The sequence below is a fragment of the Eublepharis macularius genome, chromosome 2 (assembly GCF_028583425.1).
Source record: "Eublepharis macularius isolate TG4126 chromosome 2, MPM_Emac_v1.0, whole genome shotgun sequence".
Taxonomy (NCBI): Eukaryota; Metazoa; Chordata; class Lepidosauria; order Squamata; family Eublepharidae; genus Eublepharis; species Eublepharis macularius.
The window spans coordinates 146,806,971-146,833,386 of record NC_072791.1 but is presented as its reverse complement, the minus strand read 5'-3'; the positions used below and the strand labels follow the sequence as shown (position 1 = coordinate 146,833,386).

The 26,416-nt window shown below is 48.4% G+C and overlaps 1 protein-coding gene across 2 annotated transcripts in view; it reads left to right on the top strand.

Moving 5' to 3' along the window:
- The first annotated feature begins 468 nt into the window (after window positions 1-468).
- CD5 (CD5 molecule) overlaps window positions 469-26,416 on the top strand; it is a 38,080-nt gene continuing 12,132 nt past the window's right edge. The window contains exons 1-2 of one of the 2 annotated variants that reach the window (XM_054972303.1): window positions 469-547; window positions 9,768-9,806. In XM_054972303.1, the coding sequence (XP_054828278.1) occupies window positions 478-547; window positions 9,768-9,806 (109 nt within the window). In that variant the 5' untranslated portion in view covers window positions 469-477. The remainder of the gene's footprint in view (window positions 548-9,767; window positions 9,807-26,416) is intronic. The other variant, XM_054972304.1, reaches the window with a different exon arrangement.

Sequence of the window (26,416 nt, the reverse complement as noted above, 5' to 3'; positions counted from 1 at the left end):
TTTATGGCTAGGTGGTGATGGTGGGGAGTTCCCTCAAGTCACAGCTGACTTATAGCAACCCCTGGTGAAATTTTCATGGCAAGAGACTAACAGGTGGTTTGCCATTGCCTGCCTCTGCAACCCTGGTCTTCATTGGAGGTCTCTCATCCAATTACTAACCAAGGCCAGCCCTTCTTAGCTTCTGAGATCTGACAAGATCAGGCTCTACTGGGCTATCTAGGTCAGGGCCTTATGGGTAGGTACGATACGGAAATATGGATCTTCTGGTTGAGAAAAGCCAGCAAGCAGTTCTAGTACCCTGAACAATAGGGAGAGAAGGTTGGTAAAGCAAACTTCAAGCAACTGAGATGTGACGCAAATAACCACATCAGGAGGAAAAAGTCGCTTTGTCTTCCTCCCAACCCCCCTCCTTTTGCCCATAGCAGGTAGCAGAAGTTTCAGGGTAAGGACAGAAACATGCTATCTGTATATGTTCGGATGAGGAGGAACGAGCCGATGAGATTCAAGCATCTAGCCTTTATCCCATTGATGTTGGTGGGGATATGGGGTGAGTAGTACCAAAAGGCTCTTTCATGCATGCAATAAATTAAGATCTCTTTTATATGTGTGTGTGTGTGTGTGTATACATGCACATACATGCATGCAGAGAAAGATTCAACAGGGATGCTGATCCCATACTTGTGCAGCACAGTGAATGAGCTATGAATTGATAATCCCTGTTTCAAATAATCAGCTGAGCTGAAAACTCTCTAGTTTGCCATCAGCAGGGCACTGTTTCTCTGCCTCATTCCCAGTCCTTTCCTGGTCTGTTGGGAATATAATAATGCTGACCTGTCTGTGGTCACAAGGATTGAGTGAATCAATATGAAATACTTTAAGCATTTAGGAAATGTTCTATAGAAATGTTGTTGAGTATTATGCAGCTCTCTTTTCTCTGGAGTGTGTTCAGAAATATTACGTCCCTGGAAGGTATGTGCAGTAAACACTCATTAACAGAGCTTCATCTGGCAACAAGCCTGGGTTGGCTGAGTGAAGCCACCCAATGCCAGAGCTAATACTGGCCCGCATCCAGGATATCCAAAAGAATACTTTTCCCCATATGATGTCCTTCATACAGTTGTGTTCTTTCATTCATGGAAGTAAGGTAAAAGGCAGCTAGATCTTGGGGCATTCTTGTGAGGGCCCACTTTCTTTGGAACACATGAATAAACGCACCTGATCATGTCCCTTGCAGATTTTAAAGATTAATTAAGGCCTTTCTTTTTAGAGAAAGCCTTTGGGTTGCTGAAGTGAGATGTGTTTTTCAATGGATTTTGTGCACTGATTTGTTGCATGTTCTTTGTTGCTGTGTAATTTTTTTATTGGTAATGTCTTGTAAGATGCTGTGAAAGTCTTGCTAGCTGAGTATGTGGGTTAATTTGTTTTTAAAAAATGATATCTTCAGGATATTGTGAACCAAACTAATTTTGAGATTGCTCTGTTCTTCTGCAGCCGTTGTCTTAGTTAAGTGCAATCATATGTACTCTTAAGTCCCATGACAGTCTTTTGAGACCTGCTTCTGAGTAAACACGCCTTGGATTGAGTTGTCAGTCAGATCCCTGGCTTGAGTACATCCCATCTTTCAAGTACGAATGTAACCAGTAGATGATGTGCCCTCCACAGAATATTTATAATTCTTAGCATTGATTGTCTCCGTTGGCACTTTTGTTTGGATATAGGAAATAATTCTGTGTCTTATAGCAAAAAATTCTGATACCCAGATGTAAACTTTTCTAGGAGAATGTAATGAGATTTTTTTAACGAAAGGGATTCCAAAACTCTGTTTCTGCAGAGTTTTCATCTGATGGATCCAACCCTATTAAAACAAGCTATGACCATGTACACTGACCTGAGCTCCTTGGAGGGAGAATGGGATAAAATATATTAAACAGACAGGACAAAACCTGAGATATAAACAGTCACTTCAGTCCAGCACTGAAGATTCATGCATGCCCATTTATACTTGCAATGTTATTGGAGCCATTAAATATGAATTAGCACTTCAGGCAGTAAGTTGCTGATGAACCTTACCAATTATTTGGACTTTTGATTTGTTCTTAACCATCCACCATGACAGCCTCTGTTATCTACTCATCCTCCATTGATATCTCCTTTTAAATAGGCATCATGACTTTTGTATATCAAGGATTATCAGCGATGGAGGACGGTTCTTTTATTTCAGCACAACCCAAAGCTAATCCTTTTAGCTAGTTGGCAAATATGATGTCGTTACTAAATTAGTATAACCAGAATGTTCAGGCAGATCTTAAGTTACAATTAAAAAATCAAAATAAGGAAACAAAAAGTAAGTCTGTGCTGAATTATTTAAACAGGAACAAAGTAAAGTAAGTAAGTGTGTATTCTTGTAGGTTAATAACGGTGCTGAATATATGACAGAACTAAAATCCTGTATTTTTATAAATATGCTATGGCCTACAGCTAGCATAGTACTTTACATAATATTTATTTAGAGCTGTCAGTGATTTGTAGGCACTGCCCACAATGTGATGTATAATATACACTATATAACATTTAATATAATTTGCAAAAATCAACTTATGATAATGTATTGTACATGTCATCCATCCATGAGATTAATGGAGGTGGAAATGAATAAACAAATGAGTGAACTAATACATTTTTCCAAGTGCTGCATTCTCTAGGAAAGGCAATAAATTTTATGTTCTGCTCACAGTCAAGAAAACATCCAGTGATTAACTAGGAATAGGTGTAACTTAGAATCTCCAGGATAGTTTATTTCTATTAAGGATCACATCTACAGGTTTTTCTCAAAATAATGAAGCTTAACAGATAAGATTTTTAAAGAGAAGAAATTGGTTTTTCATACCAGTTGGTAATTGAGAGTGATTTCAGCGAGTGTGTGTAATTTCATTATCCCTTTGAGTAATCTGGATAAGCAAACCAGAATTATTTAAGGTAGAGAGAGTTGGCTTTGGACTTGAGCACCTGGAATAACAGTCACAAGTCACTAGAGAACTCCAGACACATCATTTTCTGTCAGCCATAGCAGACTGAATCAGATAAGACACAGAAAATTCCCTGAACAGAGCTCCCAGCATTTTAAAAAATTCAGTTTTCAGCCACTCCTTCCCCCACTGTTTTCACAACAAAAAAGGGCCCCAGATATTCACTAAAATGAAATAGGGAAGAATGCTTAAACTTCCCTTCCCTCACATTACAGTTCTGATTTGAACTGCTTTGCATGCCTGAATACTGAATATCAAAAAATGTGCCAGGACCTCCCTTTGTAGAACTCCCACCATCTTCCCAAGCATAATAGTGCAATAACCACAGTCAATATCTCAAGGCTGAAGGACACAGGGTCACAGTAGACCATCATTAGAAAGGGCTGGGCCTTCAACAGATCAACAACAGAACTTTCTAAATCCAAGATGCAGAGGAGTTAGCTGTGTTAGTCTGTAGTAGCAAAATCAAAAAGAGTCAAGTAGCACCTTTAAGACTAACCAACTTTATTGTAGCATAAGCTTTCGAGATTCACAGTTCTCTTCATCAGATGCATAAGCTTTCGAGAATCACAGTTCTCTTCGTCAGATGCATCTGACGAAGAGAACTGTGATTCTCAAAAGCTTATGTTACAATAAAGTTGGTTAGTCTTAAAGGTGCTACTGGACTCTTTTTGATTTTTCTAAATCCAAGTGTTCATTTGTTTTTGTTTTTCTTGAATTTTTAGTATATAAATATTAGATAAGAACGGGGGGGGGGAGTTCAAAGATTTTTGCCTATTTATAATGAACAATAAAAAAATAATTTTCTTAAGTTACCTTTCCTATCTACGCAGCCTGCATAGTAGGAGGAATCACATAATTATATAAGGCCGAGAGCAATCTTAAAAAATCCACTGGGAGATATCTTGGTTGGGATGGGTAGTAGTAGGCTACCGTTTGGAGCACTGTCAAGCGGGACATGGGGACACCAGCTACCACTGACTTTTTAAAATCAGAAATGTTCCTAAGAGGCTATTTGTTTTAAAAGCCTTTAAAAAACAGTTCTTAGGTAGGGTTAATCAGTGCTACAAGAGGGGTCGTGCACCTACTGGATCTGGGTCTACCTTAACTATGACACTAGAATGATTTAAGAAATGTAAAGCATGATTAAAATTATTAATAATAATGAATGGGAGCTAATTATTTGCACATAAACTTAGGGGAAATCATGTGTAATGCTGGGAATCCATATTTGGATTTCAAGTGGTTTCACTCAGTTGCAAAAAGCAGTTGTGTTGTGGGGAATGGATGGGGGTATACTGCTGGGGCGGGGGGCGGGAAAGCAGTCAGTTCTCTTCTTCATGCTGTATTCTCAGAAATGGCCTTCCCCTGGGTTGCTTTAAGCTCTATGAGGGGAAAAGACATTTACCTGTATTGTGTCTGCCTTTTTCCATTCACCTCCACAGTGCTGCAGCCCTGATCCATATGCCATGGCTGCATTTTGTACTATTACAAGTTTGAGGATCCAAATGCAGATCCCTTACATCATATGCGCTTTGAAGCTGAGATTCCTTTCTGAACTTTTTAAAAATAATCCTTATATGAAAATTCAGTTCATTTTACCGCATCATCATAGAAGTTAGTGTGGTGTGGTGGTTAGGGCCACAGATCAGGATCTGGGAGGCCCAAGTTGAAATCCCCACTCTCTTATCGAAGCTTGTTGGGTGACCTTGGGCCAGTCACACCCTCTCAGCCCAACCAACATCGCAGAGCTGTTTTGGGGATAAAATGGGAGAGAGGAGAATGATGTAATCTGCTTTGGGTCATGATTGAGGAGAAAGGAGATGTATAAATGAAATTAATCAATAAATAAAATTGTCATTGTGGTCATTCAGGGAATCTGTGCTCTCCAGTACTAGTAAAGGGGAGCACAGCACACAGGATTTTAAAAACAAGATAAGCTGGGGACTATTTATAAAATGGAAGGGCATTTTAGATGGCAACAGAAAGCTAGGCAGGTATTCCACCCTGTTTTCCTTTTTTTAAAGGGCTGCATAAGTGGTCTCACACTTGTGGGGCAGCACACTGATCCCTGTACTCACAAATATATTTGTCACATTTACACTTTCCATTTTAGTTGTATGCATAAAACATCTTGAACGAGATTGTTTTCTACACAGGCACAATATTCATATGCAGACTATATAGTCTTGGCATTCCTCGCTAGCTTGATCGGAGTGGATGCATAGGTATTTTTAAATTTTTTAAACTAGAAAAACAAAGACTGACAGCTAAAAGTAGGCAGAGTTCTATTTATGTTGCATGCTTAATTGTCATGTCCAGTGGAGAGCAAAGATGCTCTTGGTGCACATTTGGACTGTTCCAGTGAAGTGAGCTGAACTTAACTTGAATTTTTAAGATTCTCCTCTCCTCTTTACCCACTCATCAAAATTCCTCTTAATCAAATTATTCTTCAGAGGAGACCAGCAACAAGAAAAGATGGTAATTGGTGTGGCACTGGGTGATCATACTCGAAAGAGACAAAGAGCATAATTTGCATTTGGAAAGAATCTCTTCCAGATACAGTCTATTATAATGAATGGGGATAACATGAATTAGCATTTTTGAAATTTCCCCATTAATTTTAGTGAATGATACATTATGCCTTACACATGCAGAAAGTGAATGTCTTCATAACATATATGCAGGGCACTTCTTCATGTGCTACTTGAATCAGCTGCAGTTTAAATCAGGTTTATAAAACCTAGATTTGCCTATCTTCATTTACAACATTCAGACATTCATATAATACAAGAGAGTGGCTCAGTTCAGGCACAAAAGCATTGTTTAATTTTTAACCATGCTTAGTTTATGAAATCAGGATTGGGCTTACAGACAGTTACTCAAATCCTGGTTTGCCTTGACATACTGGTTTAATCACTTTCTCTGAACAAGTATTGTTGGGGAACGCATGAGGGCAAAACAGGAGAAAAAAACAGAATAAATGCAAGATCTTCACAGTCAAATGTAGTTAAAACTATTGCCCCAACACCCCAAATACACCATAAATACATAGACACTATTACGAGGGGTCAACTAGCTGTTTATTTATATTCATATATTTAATTATTTAAATGACTGATCTACATCATTGCTTATTTGAACAATTTTGAGGGCTGACTGCACTAAGCAACCTTCTTGAGTACCTACTAGGCAAGTCCACCCTGAATCCAAACTCACCTGGCATTTTTGCCAGCCTTGTTTATTCTCGCCCACACAGCCGTTCTGTGCCGAGAGGGATGCCCAGCATTATCTGCTCCCCTTGATGGGCCTCAAGGCAGCTACCAGGTTCGAGAGACAATGCTCAGAACCAAGGGCATTCCTTCACAGCACCACCCAGCTTCATGGCCTGCGATGACCTGTTCCAACATGCTTCTCCCATCATTGTGATTCCTTTGGGTGTTTGCCAATTAACCCTACCTATCCTGAGCAGCCCACTCAATTCCTGATGCAGGGGGTTAGCCTAGCTTAACACCCCTTGCCCCATTTGCTGACTACTAAGTCAAGTAGGCCCTGATGAAGATCAGCCAGATAGAAGTCACACTCTTGCTTGGAAAGGTGTACCGTACCGGGTCACTCCTATATAGGTACAGCCTATCATGTCGGATCCCAGCATGGGGGATAATGACCCCCACCCTCCCTGTCCAAGACTTCTTTGGTGATCGCCCAATTGGTCTTCCGTCTGCAGGTTTGGCTGTTCCCCTCCAGACCTGTCTCTGCAGGAATTCCATCCAAACCTGCAACAGCCCCAGGCTTAAATCCCTGATCTCTTCAAATCCCTCAAGACGCTAATTATAAGTGTGACACCTTTGTCTGCACCAAGTCATTTCCCCATAAATGAATGACCAGAACTTTAGGATGACTGCCCTCCCACAGAACCTGGTGAAGGGCAGAAGCTGGCCCTGCACTTGCCTCACCAACTGATGCTTGCAAGGGGGAAAAGGCCCAGCTGAGTCCCTTTTGTCACCCAAAAGACAATCAAGTGGCCCAAAATGAGGACATTGTCAGGTCTCCAAGATAAGCACACACCTGCAAGACAGTAAATCAAAGGATTACCCGCAGCTCAGGTAGGCAGAGGGGCCCCGGTTATCGAATGTACCTTTTAAAGACTCCAGATTGCCACCAGCCAACGTGCTGAATAACCTGACCTGGCAGGCCAAGACTTGCTGTTGTTGAAGCAGCCCCAATTCAAAAGTAATGCATTCCAAAAGTGCTGGCTGGCAGCCCCGTTTCCTCTAAAACACACTTTGTCATGGCTCAAACCAGAACTGGGTAAGTGGCAGCCCACTGTCATGCTGAAATAAGTAGCCTGAGGAGCCATCCATCCACGTACTCACCCAGTGCCTTCACAGAGCAAAGTCAGGCATTCTCTACAGCCTTAAGGACCACCTGGTGCACCTTGTCTGCCTGATCTGTCTTAGAATGCCAAATGAATAGTCTCACACATGCACCCCAGAACTATAGTGCCCTCTGGAATGTGTCCCCCCCATGACTTTGCCAACTCTTAACTTATCTGCAAGGCCTTGTAGAAAGCAACCAAAGCTATCACCCTGAATAGCAGCTTCTCATAGCTGCTAACACATTGTTTCTTGTACCCCCACCTGCGCAGCCTCAAGAGATTGGGTGTAAATGGCCTTTTACCATCCCTGCAACATCCTATGCATCTTAAAATCTGCAGATGAATCTTCTACTCCCTCAGCCTTGTGAAAGCCAAAGCTGCTAAGTAAGATTTAAGGGTTCTGACTGCTAAACCCCGCTGTCTCAAGAAAACCAAAAAACTGCTGAATGTGCAAGACAGGCAACCGCCAAAACACTCCCAAAACTGCCGTCCTCCTAAAGGCCCTAAACTCCCATATTTGCCTGAGATAAGCTATCCTAGTGCTCGGGGCTAGAGATGCCAACACCACTATCTGCACTTCCACCTCCCAAGCTGCTAGAGGCTCTTGGGCATTGGGATTGGTCTGGAGTTTGTGCCCAGTGCCAACTCTGCTCCTGGGAACAAAACAGCATCTGTCAATGCCTGATACATATGCCTTAAGCATAATACTAAGCTGGAGGCAACACAGCATCAGCTCCCTGACCAGCTGCATCACCCTTGTGTTACAGGAAGACTGGCTGTTCACCACATGTATCGCTGCAGCATTATCTCACCAAAAAAGGACCACCATGTTCCTGAGCTGGTCTCCCCAAATGCACACTGCAACCAATAGGGGGGGGGGAATCATCTCTCTCAATATGCCCTCAGACTCCCAGTCTTTTGGCCAACACTGGGCACACCAGTGGCCCTGAAAGTACACCCCAAAACTGTGCCTCCTGGCCGCATCATGTCCCAACAAATGCTTCTGCCTCCAAAAAGACACCCCATTGAATTTTTGCACAAACTGCAGCCATATGGAGGCATCCTGCTGCAGCCCCAAATGCCCCTCAATCTGCTTTCTACATACTCGGGATCTTTGGATCCTTGTCTATATGAGCAATTAAGTTAGCAAAACTCTAGAAAATCTTTGCTTGAATGTATCTTTAGTCATCCTATGGATTATAAACGACCCAATGGAAATGACATTTTAACCTTCCTATGGAAGTGGCAGAAAGCCCATAATTTAAGTATCTGTGTTAAGTAGAGCAAAGGATTAATTCTGTATTGACCGGGATGAATGGAGTAGATTTGCTGGGGTATGTCATTACTGGAAGCTATATATCAAGGGTCAGAAATATTTTATAATTAAAAAGCCAACCTTCATATAATTTCAGAGAAAGATTGAAAAAGAACCTTTATAACAAAGCTTATTTGCATAACTGAAAGTATGCACTTCAACAGTACTGATAATTAATATGTTGATTAATAATACATAATGTTTCCACAGTCCTAACACTGGTTGTTGCAAGTCTTTTATTAGGAAGTAGGACATAGGCACTTTGGCAGTCTTCAAGGAGCGACTGGATGAATACTTGTTGGGGATGCTTTAGGCTGTTCTTGGCTTGGGCAGGGGGTTGGATTCGACGGCCAAGGCCCCTTCCAACTCTAATGATTCTATGATACAAGTCATAAATACACACAAGCACATCTTGCACAATTTTTTAAATGCGCTGTCATAAATCTGCACATGGTACCTTTAGATTACTGGCAACTGTTCGCCTCTCCCATTTCCCTTTCTGTAAAGCATCCCTAAGAAGCCCTTTAGCTCCAAAAAAACTTTTCCTGAAATTCCCTTCACATTCTGGTTATTTTATGATCCACTTACTCCTCCAACATACCTTAACTGAAAGATTTCACTTTCTTTTTTTCAAGAGACATATTTAGTTCCACACAGAGCCGCATTTGGTTCTTGAGCCATAGGTTGCAGACCCATGCTACAGATTTTGACAGTGAGGTCATTTTTAACGAAGAGAGGGACCCATACTTGAATTCCTACTTGGGTCTATTCAATGGGGCTTACTTCCCAGAAACGCATTCTTAGGATTGCACTGATAGTCTTAATTGTTGTGGCAAGAAGGTTAGAATAAGATGTGAAGCTTCCAGTAGCCAGAGAGGCTGCTTTGTATGTATATTAGGATTAAATCACAGACAGAAAGGTTTTTTGAAATGTTTAGCTAAAAAAGATAAAGCAGTGTTGGCTAGCAGTCGTTGAGGGGGAGTAAAGCTGCTTTCAGCTTGTGGCTGTCTATCCTATTTTTCTCATCTCTGTGTTACTTTTTTTGCAGTGGTCAGCTGTGAAGGTGGAGAAAAAAAGAGACCTGAAGGTCAGTACCTTCACTCAGGCAATGCATTACTTTAATGCCATTAAGGGCCAGATGAGATGTGGGGAAAGTTCGGATGTGATTATTTCTCCTGAAGTTTTAAAAAGTTTTAAGCCCCCCTCAGTGGAGGGGGGCTTAAATCAAGACCACAGCACTGAAGGGGAGTGTACTGTTTTCTGGAGGCAAGTTACTCTTCCTAGTGGCTGTTTGCCTTCCAAAAGAGCCATGTGTTACCTGTGGATCTAATGTTTGTGAAAATGTTGTGAGTTGATTGGCTGGTCCATGCCTCATCCTGTGCCCTGTCCCTTTTCACCTCCATGTTTCTTAATTAGGAAGGGCAAAAGCCAGCCCAAATTCAGTGCTTTTAAATCCCATTGATTTCAGTGGAAGAAAGTTAGCAATGCTGCCGAAATTCAAAAGTAACAGACTTGAAAGACATATGTACTCAGTGTGTTATATATAAATGTATTTTGATACATACATCCTTGCCTCTAAAAATGGTCTTCTGCTGCTTAGATCAAGAGCATTCATTTTATTTATTTATATAATTTTTTATCCTGCTGTTCAACCAGAAATGTCTGCAAACTGGCTTATGAAACAACAAGAAAATAACTATTTAAAATACATTTGAAGCAAATAGCCAACAACAACAAAAATTAAACCAGTAGAAACAAAATAAAACCACCCACATAGAAGCAACCAGTAGAATTAAAAACTAAACCCAGCACTAAAATAACAGTAAAACAGTTTGGCAACAATAAAACAAGCCAATTTCAAATCAGCCCCAAAATATTATTTTCAACAGCCTCCTGAAGTCTAGGATAGTTGAAACAGGGTGAGCCTGTCAGGAAAGAGAATTGCACTGTTCCAGTGCAGCCACCCAAAGCCATGAACCTACACGCCTTATTTCTGTTGTCAGGAGACCACTGTATGACTCCGCCAATATTTTCATGTGGGTAAAGGTACTAAACTACCTTTGTGCCCATTTGCAGGACTTTAAAACCTGCACTTTGATTTTGTTGCAGAAATAGACTGGAATCCTTCAAGCTGCATGAGAACTGGTGTCCTTTGTTGCCAAGTAGGCCCCCTCCCCTGCTTTGAAGCCTGCCATGAACTGTGCTAAAGTTTCCTGCGTTGCTGTTTTACTGCTACACCAAAGACTGCTTTGCACGTGTGTGTTCTGGTACACGTGTCAGTTTCCTGCCTGCGTGTCAATTACCTTGCTTCTGCTATAGACTGTGTAGTTTACTGACTCCATGTTTGGGTAACTGCACAAAGGACTCTCTTTCTGGGCAGCCCTGCCCTGCCCTGTATCTGGAATTCCCAGTGTGTGTTTGGACTGTGTTCCCCGTGCCTGCATTGCCATCTGCCACGGACCGTGCCTGTTCCCTGCTTTGGACTGTGTTTTAAAGTGTTGTTCCCGCTGCCTCCATGGAAGCCTGCCTCATATGGGCCCAAGCCGCTGCTAGCAGCCGGGCGCCTGCCGGGGAAACCTCCAGCGAGCCTGGCTAGGCGCTCCCTGGTCAGTTCCCGCCTGGAGCCTCCCACGAGCCGGTCCCCGAGCTTGCCCTCGCTACCGGGCAGCCTGCTATCCAGCCCCAGCTATGCCCAGCCGGCATCCATGTTCTCAGGCACCCAGAAGACCCAGAGGAAGAGACTGCTTTGGGAAGCCATTTCGGCGAAGCGGGCACACCACGTCCGCAGCGAGAGCCCCTCGCCCCGCTCTGCATATCTTAGGAGCCGCCCCGGAGAAGGAACTAAGTGCCGACCATCCCAAGCACTTAAAGAATGCATCTCAAAGAAACCTCCGCATTCCAAAGCTGATGACATCAGGACAAGCCCTGTCCGCTGGAACATCCTTTCAGCCCACTTGGATTTCCCCCTCCCTCTTTTGTCCTCTCTTCCTGAGGTGTCACTTATCACAATCTGATTACCAAAGTGGCCCATCCAAGCCATTCAGTAGCCCATTAGACCCTTTGTTTTAATCTGTGAGAACCACCAAGTACAGCACCAGCCCCAGGGTACGTTTTGGGGTATTTAAGCTGGTCTCTCAGACCACTCGGTGCTTAGGCCATTCCTATCCAGACCCCCCCTTTCTGTCCGTGGCTTAGGCCATTCCTATCCAGACCCCCCCTTTCTGTCCGTGGCTCAGGCCATTCCCTATCCAGACCTCCTTGCTGTCCGTCTGTGGTTCCAGTGCTGGCACTGGGCCACCCTCGCTGCCGTGTCTCTGCTTCGCTCCAGGATTGTGAGTATTTCCCTTACCATCGTTGGGAACCAGCTAATGCGAACGTCTCTGTATTTCCTACTCTATATTTCTTAGACCTTGTATGTTCTTTGTATGATTGTGCAAGCTAGGCTTACGCTACACTCAATACACGTGTTTGGACCTTACTCCTTGTCTGCCTCTTTTTCACTAGAGTGTCTGGGATCGGGACCTCCGTAAACATAGGTTATGATCCTCGCTTAATATTAATAGTTACAGACTGCTACAGCTAATTCCCCATTATAATAAAAGAGCAGTTCTGGTAACAGTTTACTGGTGGAGAATGCGGGCATAACCCAGTTCGTGTGAATGCACGTGAGTCGACACGCGTGTCTTCGGCGAACTGACTTAGAGGAAAATTTTCCAGACCTCAGTGTAAAGAGCGCAATTTAGCTCAGGGAATTAAAAGTGTGAGTGTGTGTGGCTCTAGCGAGCATTTCTATCTTGTGGGTTGGCTTTTCCCCCATTTCCTCCTTCAGCCAGCTTTGGACTACTTGCCTTTTGTGGTGCACCGCGAGGCCCTCCAGCCGTTATAACCGGTGTACTGTGGGTGAGGACCTCTGAACTGGTGAAGTTCCTGGCCACCTTCCGGGCCGCCTAAACGCGTCTATGTGGGTGGGATCCCAGAAGTAGGCTCTAGATATATACGCATATATACTTCCTGAAGCAGCACATATAAAACTCTCTTCCGCCCTCCCCCGTCTCTCCTAAGTCCGTCCAAACCCCCGTTCCTGCCAGCACTTAGGCTTCAATCCCCGCTCCGGAGGAAACATGAAGGGATCGTTAGTCCGTTTGGTCAGTTTAGCTTTGGGAATCTAAAGCCAGGTTCCTGAAGCCCCGCGGCAGCCGGCCGCACCGTGCTTAAGAGTTTTAAGTTAGACTCTTGGGCGCCTTTCCGCTTGCGAGTTTTAAGTCAGACTCGTGGGCGCACCTCGCTTGGGAGTCAATGGGACTCTTGGGCACACTTTTGCTTGGGAGTTGTTAGAACTCTTGAGCGCACCTCGCTTGGGAGTACAGTAAATTTACTCCTGGGCACTTTTGCTTGGGGACTTGCAGAGGCAGTCCTTGAGCGCATTTAGTCTTTTGGTCGAGGCTTGGAGACAGTTTAATCGTTTGTCTCTGAGCACGAGGCCTGGGGACACTTTGAGTACAGTTCTTGGGCAGAGAGCTTGAGAGCATTTTGGCTTCTGAGCAGAGGCTTGGGAGCATTTCAGTTTCTAAGCAGAGGCTTGGGAGCATTTCTGGTTGCCTGAGCAGAGGCTTGGGAGACCCCCTTAGTAGCAGTTCCTGAGCAGAGGCTTGGGGACACGTTTGGTTTTCTGAGTATAGGCTTGGGAGACCCCTGAGCTTTGGCTTCTGAGCAGAGGCTTGGGAGCACTGAGCGTTTTGGTTCTTGGGCTTAGAGAGCTTGAGAGCACCTTCTGAGCCAGTAAACTTTTCCTGGTCCCGTGGCTTGTAGGTAAGCTTGAAACGGGAATAGGAATTTTCCTTCTCCCCCCCGGTGGAGAAGGATTGAGTGTAGAACCCTTAGAAATACCCTTGTGAACCTAAAAGTAGAACCTTAAAACCCCCCAGTAAAAACCCTTGAGGACCTGAGGGAAGGATAAACCTCCCAAAAGGGACATAGAGAGGAAGAAGTTGTTAAAACCCTTGAGCAGCTTTAATCGCCCCACCCCTGGTATCGCTGATCCACTCTTTAACCTCCCCCGAGATCAGCCTTAAACGAAAGTAAAAATGTACCGGGCAAACCCCACCGTGCCCCGCCTGGAGAAGTGGCTAGTTAAGAAGGGAGATTGCCCTTGGGAAGCCGGTTCCTTCAAGGGACCCGACCCACTCCAGATAGTTAGAAGTGCCTTCCAAGATTTTTGTGAAAAAGAGAAACCCAAGTCGAGCAAGAAGGACAGATACGGAGCTTGGGCACTTTTTACTGCCTTACAGGACAGCGTGTCCCTGATAAATAAATTACATATTGCGCAGGAAGATAGTGAGCAGGAAATAGAGAGGCTCAGATTAGCCCAAGACAAAGAAAGGAAGGAGCTAGAGGAAAAAGCAAAGCGAGAACAGGACGCCCTGCATCTAGAAATCCAGAGTCTCAGGGCCAAACTAGCCGAACAGGAAAGAGACCATGAGGAGAAAGCAGTTGAGTGGCGCGCTGAACGCGTCAATTTCATATTGGAAAAACAAGGATTAACCACTGCCCTTCAGGACGCCCAGCACAAGGCTGAAGCGGCCTCCGCTCGTGCCGATATGGCTGAGCATGCAGTAATCGAGGGACAGGAAAGAATCGCTAAGCTAACCCATGCCGCCCAGTTCATGGCAGAGCACAATCACTCCAAGGTAGCTTCTGCGGACCACTCCGCTTGTAAGAGGGAGCTAGAGGCCCTAAAGCAGCACCTGGGGATGCAGCAGGCCGTAATTTCCGCCGTGCATCCCGCAGCCCTCTTGGCCCTCCCCGAAGGCAGTACCGACAGTTGGTCACCTCCTTCGCCCCAGCCCGAGGAAGCTCCACAGCCCCTCCATCCGATAGCTACCAAAGAAATTGTCTCCACAGACGAGGATGGCAGGAAGACAGACCGAATAGTTAAGGAGACCCGCAATTGGAGGCCCGATGAGCTCCAGGCCATAGCGGACCGCATGGGACCCCTGAACCGAGACTCAGCTATACAATGGTTTGCACACGTGACCATGTCCCAGCCCTCCGCCAGTGGCTCCGATGTAGCTCAGCTGGCCCGCCATTGTGCCAGCCCCGAAATAGTCACCTCTCTCAACGCATATATTTCTAACCGGAGACTAGCCACTCGCAGTCAGTATGGTGCCATGAAAGAGTTGTGCGCCTTCCTGTGGCCCACCAAGAGTTTAAAAGCCCTGTATATTGCAGAGTCTCAAAAACCCGGAGAGGATCCAGAGGCATATTTAGCCAGGAAACAGCTCCTAGCCGAACTAGCAGACGAGGTAGATTTAGATTTGAGCGACATGCCGGACTTCGACGACTTAGAATTCAGGAGGGCAGTCATAGATGGACTCAACAGCACCACTCGCCTAGCCCTAGCAGGAGTCGAGCCCGGGAGCATTACATGGGGAGAGCTGGAATCCCGCATCAGGAGCATTGCTGGCCTGTTGCGAGAGACCGGCGCCATCCGCCATGTAAAGTCCCCGGCCTCTCGTAGAAAGGAAAGCGAGCCGATAAGTGCAGTCACCTATGCCAATCATGGCCCCCACTCTCAATACCGACCGCAGGGACGCAGCCCGTACCCGGAGGCAAGGGGAGGGATCCTGAGGGGAAGGAGCAGTAGCTTTAACCGGGGAAGAGGACCAAGGGACTACCGCCCGGGAGTTTCCTTTGCGCCCACCCCGAGTTACGGCTCCTCCTCCCAGCAGGGACCCCACGAGCCCCGATTACAGGAGGCGCCCCTAGCCCCTTCTCACTCGCGAGCATCACACCCGTACAATCATCAGGTCTACCCGCCTCCAGATCAGTCTAACGCTTGGGGAGCATCGCAGGGCGACCACGAGGGCTACCGGGACCGCGGCAGCACGCCCCAGTCCAGGGACTCCCTCCGTTGGGAACTGTGGATGCGCCTCAAAAACATTGGAGCGAACATGGAGCTATTCGATGGAAAGCCCACGTCCGTTCTAATGAAAGCGATCATGGAGTGGGAAGACCAGCAACAGCCCCCAGTACCTCCGTCAGCGCCCCCTTTACCGCCGGACCCTCCCTTCTCGAGTCCCCCGATAGCTGCGGTCCGGGAACGACCGAGCCCCAACAACCCCTTTAGAGGAAGCGCCGCTTCCACCGACCAGTGTGCAGGATCAGAATAGGGTTGCCCCGAGTCCCAGTCTCCCTCCGTGGGCATAGTTGCCAAACTAAAGCCGGACACATGGGGGAGACCGACAGTAAAGGCAGGGATCGGGACTCCCGGGGAAAAGAAGAAGCCTGCCACTCTCCTCATAGATACCGGAGCTTCACTTAACATACTCCGGCCCACCTTAGTCACGAAAGGCACCCAGACCCCCACAACCATGCAACTCGCCGGTTTTGGAGGCGGCATGCAGGAATCCCAGGTCTGGCAGGATATCCCCCTCTCCGTTGGGAACCTGGCCACCAGGATTTCGGCATGCGCAAACCGGGGAGAAGATGATGGACTTTTGGGCATGCCATTTTTCCGTGCCGAGGGACTGACCATTGACCTAGCAAATGGGCTCCTGTGGCGCATCCCAGGAGGCCCAGACTTCGTCAATGCAATCCATCGGTGCGCAGCCCTTAAGGCCCCCCTTCCTCTCGCCCCCATCACAGGAGACCCCTGGGTTCAGGACTTTCCCGAAGTGTGGGTGACAGACAAGGCCGAGTGTGGGATAGTGAAGGGCGCCTGCGTCCTGATTGAAGGAAAGGACCCCCCTCCCCAACGACAGTACAAGTACCCAGCGGAAGCTGAGGCAGGGATAGCCAAAACTATAGAAGGACTCCTTGAGTGGGACGTCATACTCCCGATGCAGTCCATCTGCAACGCCCCATTGTGGCCAGTTCTAAAAGCAGATGGAGTGACCTGGAGAATGACGGTCGACTTCTGTGCCCTGAATGCCACCACCCCTCCAGTTGCCCCGGTTGTGGCCAAGTACAATGAGATCCTAACGGCCATTGCCGCTGGGTCCCGGTTCTACTCGGTCATAGACCTGGCCAACGCTTTCCACTCCATCCGGTTGCATGAGTCTTGCTGGTACAAGTTCGCGTTCACTTTCCGCGGCCAGCAATACGCATTCAAACGGACACCCCAGGGATTCCACTCCAGCCCCAGTATTTGTCATGCCCATGTAGTCCAGATGTGGGAACGCCTCCAACCCTCCTCGAGGCCCCATGTACTGAGCTACGTGGATGACATTTTAGTCCACGCCCCCACGGAAGAATTAGCCCGCCAAATCACCAGGGAAGTCCTGGAACTCCTCCGAGAGACTGGGTTCAAGGCAAGCAGGGAAAAGGCCCAATTGGTTCAGACCAGCGTCAAGTACCTGGGTCTGACCCTGGGACCCGAGGGTCGCACCCCGGATGCCCAGCGAATGGAGGTCATTTCCAAGCTGCCTGCACCCACCGATGTCCCCTCCCTCAGAGCCCTTCTAGGAACCTTTAACTTTTCCCGAGACTTCATCGAGTCCTTTGCAGACAAAGCTCGCCCCCTTTACGCCCTCCTCAAGAAGAACACTCCCTGGGAGTGGGGACCGGAGCAACAGACAGCCTTAGCCGAGCTAAAGCGCAGTCTGGCCGCAGCCCCGGCCCTAGCCCATCCAGATGTCACCCAGCCATTCTTTATTCAGTTAGCAGTATCAGACAAGAGCATAGGAGCCACGCTCACCCAGCAGCAAGCGGGAACCGCTAGAGTAGTAGCCTATGCCTCTCGCAACCTAACCGCAGTAGAGACCAAGTTCAGCCCATGCGAAAAGACTTGCCTTGCTCTAGTTTGGAGTCTGACCCATTGGGAATTTATCATAGGAGGTTCACGTACAATAGTTCAAACCACTCACACGCCTCTCAAATATATCCTGTCGGGAAAAATACAAGACGGACAAGTCTCAAACGCCCGCATAGCGCAGTGGACCCTGGCCCTAGTCAACCGCGGAGTGGAATTTAAAAAGGAGACCACCGAGCCTCCAGCCCCCTATGGCCTATTGGTAACCGGGACCGAGCACGAGTGCCCCCTGGACCCGCCACCGCAGGTTGTCTGGCCAGTCACTTGGGGAGTCCCGCTAGAGGAAGCCCGACAGAACGGCTTCACATGCTGGTTCTGCGACGGCTCCTCCTTCCACGTTGGAGGCTCTCCTCGGACAGGCTACGGCGCCGTGCGAGTGAGTGACGCCCATACTCTCAAAGGTCCAGCCCGCCCCCATTCCAGCCAAGCGGCTGAGGTGCAAGCGCTTCTGGCAGTGCTCGAGTTTGAGCCCCCAGAAAGCCCGCTGGCCATTTACACAGACTCGGATTGGACGGCCAAAGCCGCCACGGTCTGGCTCCCGGTATGGCAGAATCAGGGGTGGAGAGCTAGCGATGGGAAACCCGTAGCCCACCTACAGCTATGGCAGCAAGTAGCAGCACTCCTTCAGTCCCGCTCAGGCCCAACGCAGGTTACCCATGTCAAGGGACACCAGAAGACAAACTCAGAGACCGCTTATTGGAATGACCAGGCAGACCTCGCAGCCAAGGCAGCCGCCACTGAAAATGCTCCCCTACTGGAACCAGCTACCGATTGCCCCTTACACCCTGTCACCACTCGAGCACAAGCCCGCAGCCAGGCTCAGGGAACTACGGGAACACTAGACCTAGCGCAACTACAGCTATCTGACCCAGAAATAACTGACCTCCTAACCGCAGGGAGAGATCAGACAGGAAGACTAATGATCCGAGAAGAGGAAGGCATAGTTTGGGCAGTAGATGCAGCCGGCGAACGCCACTGGGTAGTGCCACTGGAAGTCAGGGCCGACCTGATTCAGTTTGTCCACGAGCAGGGACACCGAGGCAAGGACCTGACTCTGGAAAGGGTAAAAGAGGTTGGATGGTGGCCTGGCATGCGCACCGAAGTAGCGCAATGGGTGGACAACTGTCTGTCCTGCGCTATGGTCAATGCAGACCCCACCGGACCTAGAGCCCCCCTCCAGCATCAGAGAATTAACGGACCCTGGGCTCGCATACAGATTGACTTTATCGGCCCCCTTCCCCCCACTCCTCGCGGCAATCGCTACTGTCTCACTGTCATAGACCCCTTTAGCAAATGGGTCGAAGCGTTTCCGTGCAAGCGCAACAATGCAGCCACCACAGCCAAACTATTGTTCAACAATGTCTTTTCAAGATGGGGCATCGTGAGAGTCATGGACTCTGATTTAGGCTCACACTTCATCGGAGAAGTCACCCAGGAGCTGTGCAAGGCGCTAGGCATCCAGCAGCGCTTCCACATAGCCGGCCACCCTCAAGCCTCGGGCGCCATAGAAAGAACCAACCGGACCCTCAAGGAGGCTCTCCGCAAAATGGTTCGCTCCTCCGGGAGAGACTGGGATGAAAAACTCCCCATAATCCTAATGGCCATCAGAGGCACCACCGCAGTTCACGGGCTCACCCCCCATATGGTAATGACAGGGCGAAGAATGCAGCTCCCGGAAGCCTTCTGGCTAGATACGCAGCTCCCTTCTGATATGCAGCCCGTAGTGATTAATGACGCCTGGGTCCAGGATCTGCTCTCATCCATACACGCTGTCCACATGCAAGTGGCCCAGAAGTTGGGCACCGCTCAGAAAGATATGGACCGCAAATTAGGATGGGTCAGGAACCCCAGGCAGTGGGAGGAAGGACAGCTCGTTCTGTACAGAAAGTTCTCGCAAAAGGCGCATTCACTAGCAGCCAAATGGCAGGGCCCAGTCCCCATCACGAAAAGAGTCTCCCCAGCCGTCTATCAGGTAGCTATCCAGAGAAAGACAGGAGGCACTTGGTTAAAATACTTTCACGCCTCTCAGTTAAAAGAATGGAAAGGGAAGCCGCGGCAATCTGCCCCTCCTGTGTATGACCCTGGGGGAGCCGCCACCAGCCCAGCCCCCCTCTGCCCAGTGATTCGCCAGATATCCCTTCACCCTGGGCCAGAGATACCCTGTGTCCCCTTAGACCAGACCTTTTTAGCCTTAGTATAAAAGAAACAGTAGAATATGTAGATATAGGTGTGAATGTCAAAAGTTTTTCCAGTTCTATTCTTTAACTTCATTAGGCGGGCCCCACAGTTGGGACCCTTGGGGAAGACACGGCAACCAAAGCCAAATAGGACCACCACCGAGAGTGATTCGTAATTGGATTGTAAGCCGCATGTTCGGGAAAAAATTGCACAGGCAAAAGAGATTTGCTGTGTGTGAAAGTGTTTGGAGAGGCTTTAGCCCAAGAGTGAATGCATTTCCAATATTGGAGACACACCAATGAAGGTGATCTCTGTATTTGAAAACATTTCACCCGCCGTGCTGGTGAAGATCCCGCATCTACGTAGATTCGGGGTCTCACCTGCCAGACCCACGCTTTCGCATGATGGTCGGCTTTGGCTTTGAGGGCCGTGCCTCCCCTGGAAAAGGACCCCCAAATAGCCCAACATCCCTCTTTTACTAATGTTCATATTCGTCATGGTGAGTTGCTATACGGCGCCACCAGCCAGTACGCTTTAGTGCAAAAGTAAAAGACCCGCCAGTATTTTGTAAATGTGTGCCCTCTGGAATATGTTATTGAGGTGCGTTCGCAACGCACAAGGGGCAGCGTGCCTCATTTACATAGCCAGGATCCCCCGCGCCAAGATGACCCCCGAATAACCCAGACCCAGTGGCGCCGGCAGATCTCGGCCGTCTCCGCCGCTTTTCGATAAACGCCGCCGAGCGCCCTCGGCTCCACTTCGGCCCTTTCCGTCAGCAGCCGCCCGCCCCACGTAATCTTTTCCCTTGCCCGTACCGTACAAGGGAAAAGAAGGGGGGGAGACATATTGAAGTTATAATGAAGCCATGCCAGGCCTTCCAAGTGAGGGCAACCCGAAAGTACCCCACACCCGTATGCTTCTTGCTCAGTGTATTTTTCTTTTTGTGCTCAGTGCATTTTTCTTTTTGCCCGATGTACCTTTTTTTTTTAAAACCAGAAAATGGGGCCTCCCGAGGGAGTCCCTCCAAAAATTGCTAGTCCTGCAAACATATGACGAAAGCCCATTTTTAGGAAGTTAAGCGAGGGCCCCCGTCTGCAGCAACCCTTATAGTTAATGGAAGCCGCTCTTTAGTTTTTTTCCTTTCAAAGCGGCAAGGCCAGGCCGAGCCGGACCGATAGCTCTCAGCCCGCAAAATAAAAGCAGCCCGCCACCGAGCAAGGGGCACCTGAAGGCCACATAGCCTAGGCACCCAGGGACCCCTGGGGCAAGTTTGCATAATCCCGCCTAACGTTCAGCCGACCCTTGCCCGACGCAAAGACGTTTCCCCTCTGAAATATACACGCTTTAGGAAGAAGCCTCCGCATAGGAGTTCCCCAGAGCAACAAGCTGGAAGGCTCGCTTAGTGCTCTGGGACTTCTCGTTCGAGTCCCGCCTACTAAACAGTGCTGGCAGAAAAACGCCCTCCCTTTTCTTTTTCCCTGCTTCACTTCATTTATTTTGCTGCAACAAACTCAGGGAACCTGTACTTATATCCACAGGTCTCCCCAGGATATTTTCACTACAGAAAGGAAAAAGAAGGCCAGGAGATGAGGCACCTGGCTACTCTGTGTTTGCTCGTGCTGGCAGGCACCCTAATAGAGGGACGCCCGTCCAAATTAATGCCCTACCCCCACTGGAGATGTATCAATACACTGGCAGGAAATGAAATGATGGTCTGCAAGGTTGTGCAGCAGATTAATATGACCACCCCCACGGATCGCACAAACTTCCGCAGTTGTGAAGAGCAGTGGATCCGACCCCCAGAGCTTGTTATTTTATGTGTGGGAGTAAAAACCATGTCCCAGGAGCTAGTGTGCTACTCGCCTACCGATACAGTGTCACCACTTGCTCCGATTCCATGTATGTTTCTTCCCCGTATAAGGCCAGCCCCCACCGCAGTCCCGGTGGTAGACAAATATACCACCCCTGCCAACTTCGAAACCTCGCCATTTGTCACTGAGGCTCTCGGACCATACTGTGAAGTTATTTTAGTGTCGGCCGCAGTATGGAAGGCAGGAGACCCCTTTAGGATGACCATCCTACTAGGCACTACTACAACTGAATCTGCATCAGTCACTATCACGCCCCCTTCAGGTGCAGTTCTCTCCTTTGCTATAGAGCGCTGGGAGAACCTGACCTGGATTGTAAAAGAGGAAGACCTAGCCAAACATGGCCCACCCGATTGGATTCTGGTTCAACAGACGCCCGAATGCCAAACCAAGCCCCTAGTAGAGAAATTCCACCGGCTTGGGCTGCTCTTTGTAAATTTGACTCACGAACCAGGCAATTATTCCCTGCTGATCCGGACCCAGGAGACCCACACCATCCAAATTGACCCTTTGATTGCTAGCAGTGAACAATTGAGCCAAGGCGGCACGCATATAGTGGGCTCCCATGTTTTGAAAACTGACATTCGAGAGAGAGTTCTAGTCCGCCCTCAAATGTCTTTAAAAGAGATCCGCATAGACTTAGCTGAGCTAAATGTAACCCAGAGGCTGCCGCAGTGCGCTCCCTATCTGGAGGCCGGTAGCAAGGGTTGGAATGCATGGCTACAACTGTGGATCGATCCCTCTCCCTCTCTCTCGCGTGCCAGACGAAGCATTGCCGACTGGACTGCTCCTGCAGCCGGAGGCTTAGCAATCATGGATTCGGTCAACATAGAGACTCTCGCTAATAAGTTTGCCCATGTCACGACTAGCATCTCCGACTTAGGTAAACCGGTGGTGCAGTCCCTAAATTCCATTTCGAATGGGCAACACGAGATCAGCTCCATTTTAGTTAACTGGGAGAGTCAAATTGAAAGAGATTTTTCTCTGCTGCTCAAAGGAACACAGTCTTTTGAACGCAACGTGTCAATAGCCATGGCATGTATGCAAGCCCAACAATTAAATCAGGCTGTGGCCATGGGGCTAATTCGGCAAGCCACAGACGGGCACTTGCCCCTGGAAATTAAAAGATTGATTATGCCCAAATTGTCACCCATAGAACTGGAGCTTGAATCCTGGTGGTCTCTCGTAAATTCCTCATTCTCACCGACCACCCAGGAGCTTAAATTATTTTTATTAACGGCCAGTGCGCACGAGTCATTCCATGTGTATCCAGTTGTGCCTCTGGGACTCCAAGTCAGCGACACCGACGTCCTCTACGCCAGACACCCCGACCATTGGGCCCGCTTCACCCCGACCGGATGGCAGCTCGTCAGCCTCCAAGGGTGCCAGCATCGAGACCAGACCGGCTTCATTTGCCAAGACCAAGCCTTTGCACCACATCACCCCTGTGTAGCCCCGCAAGTCGACGCCCTCAACGAGTGCTCTTTCGAGGTCGTCCGGGAGAACAGCTCCGCTGTGGTCTACCTTGGGAAAGGATGTGCCTGCGTGCGAACGGCCTGCGACTTTGTGATCCTGAACTCGTTCCAGCTTAAGCCCGTGATCCCGGGAGTCAACCGCTGCTTCTGTAACCTGTCTTCGGTGGCAGCCTGCGACTTCACTTACACGGTACCGGTCTGGACCCAAGAAGAGATCCTGGTGGCACCCTCCATCTATCGACATGTGAAGCCCATCTCCCTTGGCATCGGTCTGGAGCTAATCCACGAGCTCCTGGCACACCCGCAGCTCCACCGCACCCTCCAGAGCATCCAGAGGGACGGGGACACTACTGCTTTGGTTGTGTCCCACAACGGAAAGGAGATTTTGGATCTGGTCCAGCGGATTAAGACCACCGGCGAGCATTCCTGGTGGGAGACCCTCTTTGGCTGGAGCCCCACTGCCACTGGAATTTACAATTTGGCTTTGCACCCGATCATTGTTATTTTGGCCTTCCAAGTTTTGTTATGTGCCTCACTGCTCTATTTGGGCTGTTGGAGCCGCCGACAGCTCCAGCAACTCCAACTATCCTACCGTCTGGACCATTACAATCCAGACCTCCTCTTGCCCTAATGGTTATTCTTGGCGCCCCGTTTTCAGCCCTTGTTTGTTTTATTGCTTGTGCCGGTATGAACTATGATTATGTTTATTATGTGTATGAATCCTGCACCGGCCCCATGGACGCTCTGCTGCCGGACACCGCTCCGAGGCCCTCTTGTGGACTAGGGGGGGACCTATTACTCTGCCTCCCAGCCCACGGCCCGTCTCCAAACGACCGCCAGCAGCGCCACCTCCATGAGGACTAGAACTGTGTGCCTGAAGCCCTTCTCGCCGCCTGCCGACCCTGCCCTGCGGATTGACGCAGACAGCAAGGGGGGGTGGAAGTGTGTTTTGGAACACATGGACTAAGTTTGCTTGTTCTTGTAAATATGCAACCCAGTCTAGCAGCTGTACTGCGGACTGAGCCGTCTGTGATCTTTGCTGCTCTATTGTTTTACGTTTCTTATGAATTTCTTGCCATTGCTTCTTATGAATTTTAACTCCCATGAATTTAGCCCCGAACTAACCCCTCCCTCTATCTACTGCAAGTGCGCCCATGAACTTTATCCCGATGAATTTGGTTTTAACCTTTTGAATTGCCTTCTTAACCCGACTCCCTCCGCCGAGGCAGTTCTAGTCTATGAATTTGATTTTAATCCAGCCATATTGATTTGGTTTTTAATCGCAGAGTTTATTTTTCTGTCCCCCATGAGCCCTTCCGCCGCTTACCCCTCATGAATTGTTTCCACGCACTTGCTTTTATTCTTGCTGCTTTTGACTTCATGAACTATTGCTTTTAATCACATATATGTATTTATGATTTTAACCAGTTATGAATTAGCCTACCCTCAATGAATTATGCCATGCTTGCACATTTCACTTTACCTTGTATGAATTGCTTTTAATCCTACATTCATGAATTGAACCATGAATTGTCTTTGCTTTTAAATCTTATGCCTATGAATTGATCCATGTATATTAATTGCTCCTGGTTTTTAGTGCTTTTAACCCATCATGAATTCCGTATGAATTACCTCCCATCATGAATTAATCAATGTACACAATATGAATTATTGCTATTTATATGCATGAATTGCTCATTGCTGCCTATACTACTATGAATTGCTATTACTTATGAATTATTGCTATTTATTCTGACGATTGCACTTAGCACACCCCCTGGTGTGAACCCAGAGACCTGCAGCCCATTGGCTGATCTAAATTGCACTTATTCGGTTAGGTGGTTCTCCAAACTAAATTTTTTGAGTGACGCCTCCCCCTCCTTCCCTTCCCACTCCTCTTCCGCTCGAAGCTCGACCACCGGACATTGCCGACCACCTCGCCTTTGAAGTCAAGTTCGGAGACCCGCGCGCCTGACGTCCCGGGGTCTCCGAGGGGGGGAATTGTTGCCAAGTAGGCCCCCTCCCCTGCTTTGAAGCCTGCCATGAACTGTGCTAAAGTTTCCTGCGTTGCTGTTTTACTGCTACACCAAAGACTGCTTTGCACGTGTGTGTTCTGGTACACGTGTCAGTTTCCTGCCTGCGTGTCAATTACCTTGCTTCTGCTATAGACTGTGTAGTTTACTGACTCCATGTTTGGGTAACTGCACAAAGGACTCTCTTTCTGGGCAGCCCTGCCCTGCCCTGTATCTGGAATTCCCAGTGTGTGTTTGGACTGTGTTCCCCGTGCCTGCATTGCCATCTGCCACGGACCGTGCCTGTTCCCTGCTTTGGACTGTGTTTTAAAGTGTTGTTCCCGCTGCCTCCATGGAAGCCTGCCTCATATGGGCCCAAGCCGCTGCTAGCAGCCGGGCGCCTGCCGGGGAAACCTCCAGCGAGCCTGGCTAGGCGCTCCCTGGTCAGTTCCCGCCTGGAGCCTCCCACGAGCCGGTCCCCGAGCTTGCCCTCGCTACCGGGCAGCCTGCTATCCAGCCCCAGCTATGCCCAGCCGGCATCCATGTTCTCAGGCACCCAGAAGACCCAGAGGAAGAGACTGCTTTGGGAAGCCATTTCGGCGAAGCGGGCACACCACGTCCGCAGCGAGAGCCCCTCGCCCCGCTCTGCATATCTTAGGAGCCGCCCCGGAGAAGGAACTAAGTGCCGACCATCCCAAGCACTTAAAGAATGCATCTCAAAGAAACCTCCGCATTCCAAAGCTGATGACATCAGGACAAGCCCTGTCCGCTGGAACATCCTTTCAGCCCACTTGGATTTCCCCCTCCCTCTTTTGTCCTCTCTTCCTGAGGTGTCACTTATCACAATCTGATTACCAAAGTGGCCCATCCAAGCCATTCAGTAGCCCATTAGACCCTTTGTTTTAATCTGTGAGAACCACCAAGTACAGCACCAGCCCCAGGGTACGTTTTGGGGTATTTAAGCTGGTCTCTCAGACCACTCGGTGCTTAGGCCATTCCTATCCAGACCCCCCCTTTCTGTCCGTGGCTTAGGCCATTCCTATCCAGACCCCCCCTTTCTGTCCGTGGCTCAGGCCATTCCCTATCCAGACCTCCTTGCTGTCCGTCTGTGGTTCCAGTGCTGGCACTGGGCCACCCTCGCTGCCGTGTCTCTGCTTCGCTCCAGGATTGTGAGTATTTCCCTTACCATCGTTGGGAACCAGCTAATGCGAACGTCTCTGTATTTCCTACTCTATATTTCTTAGACCTTGTATGTTCTTTGTATGATTGTGCAAGCTAGGCTTACGCTACACTCAATACACGTGTTTGGACCTTACTCCTTGTCTGCCTCTTTTTCACTAGAGTGTCTGGGATCG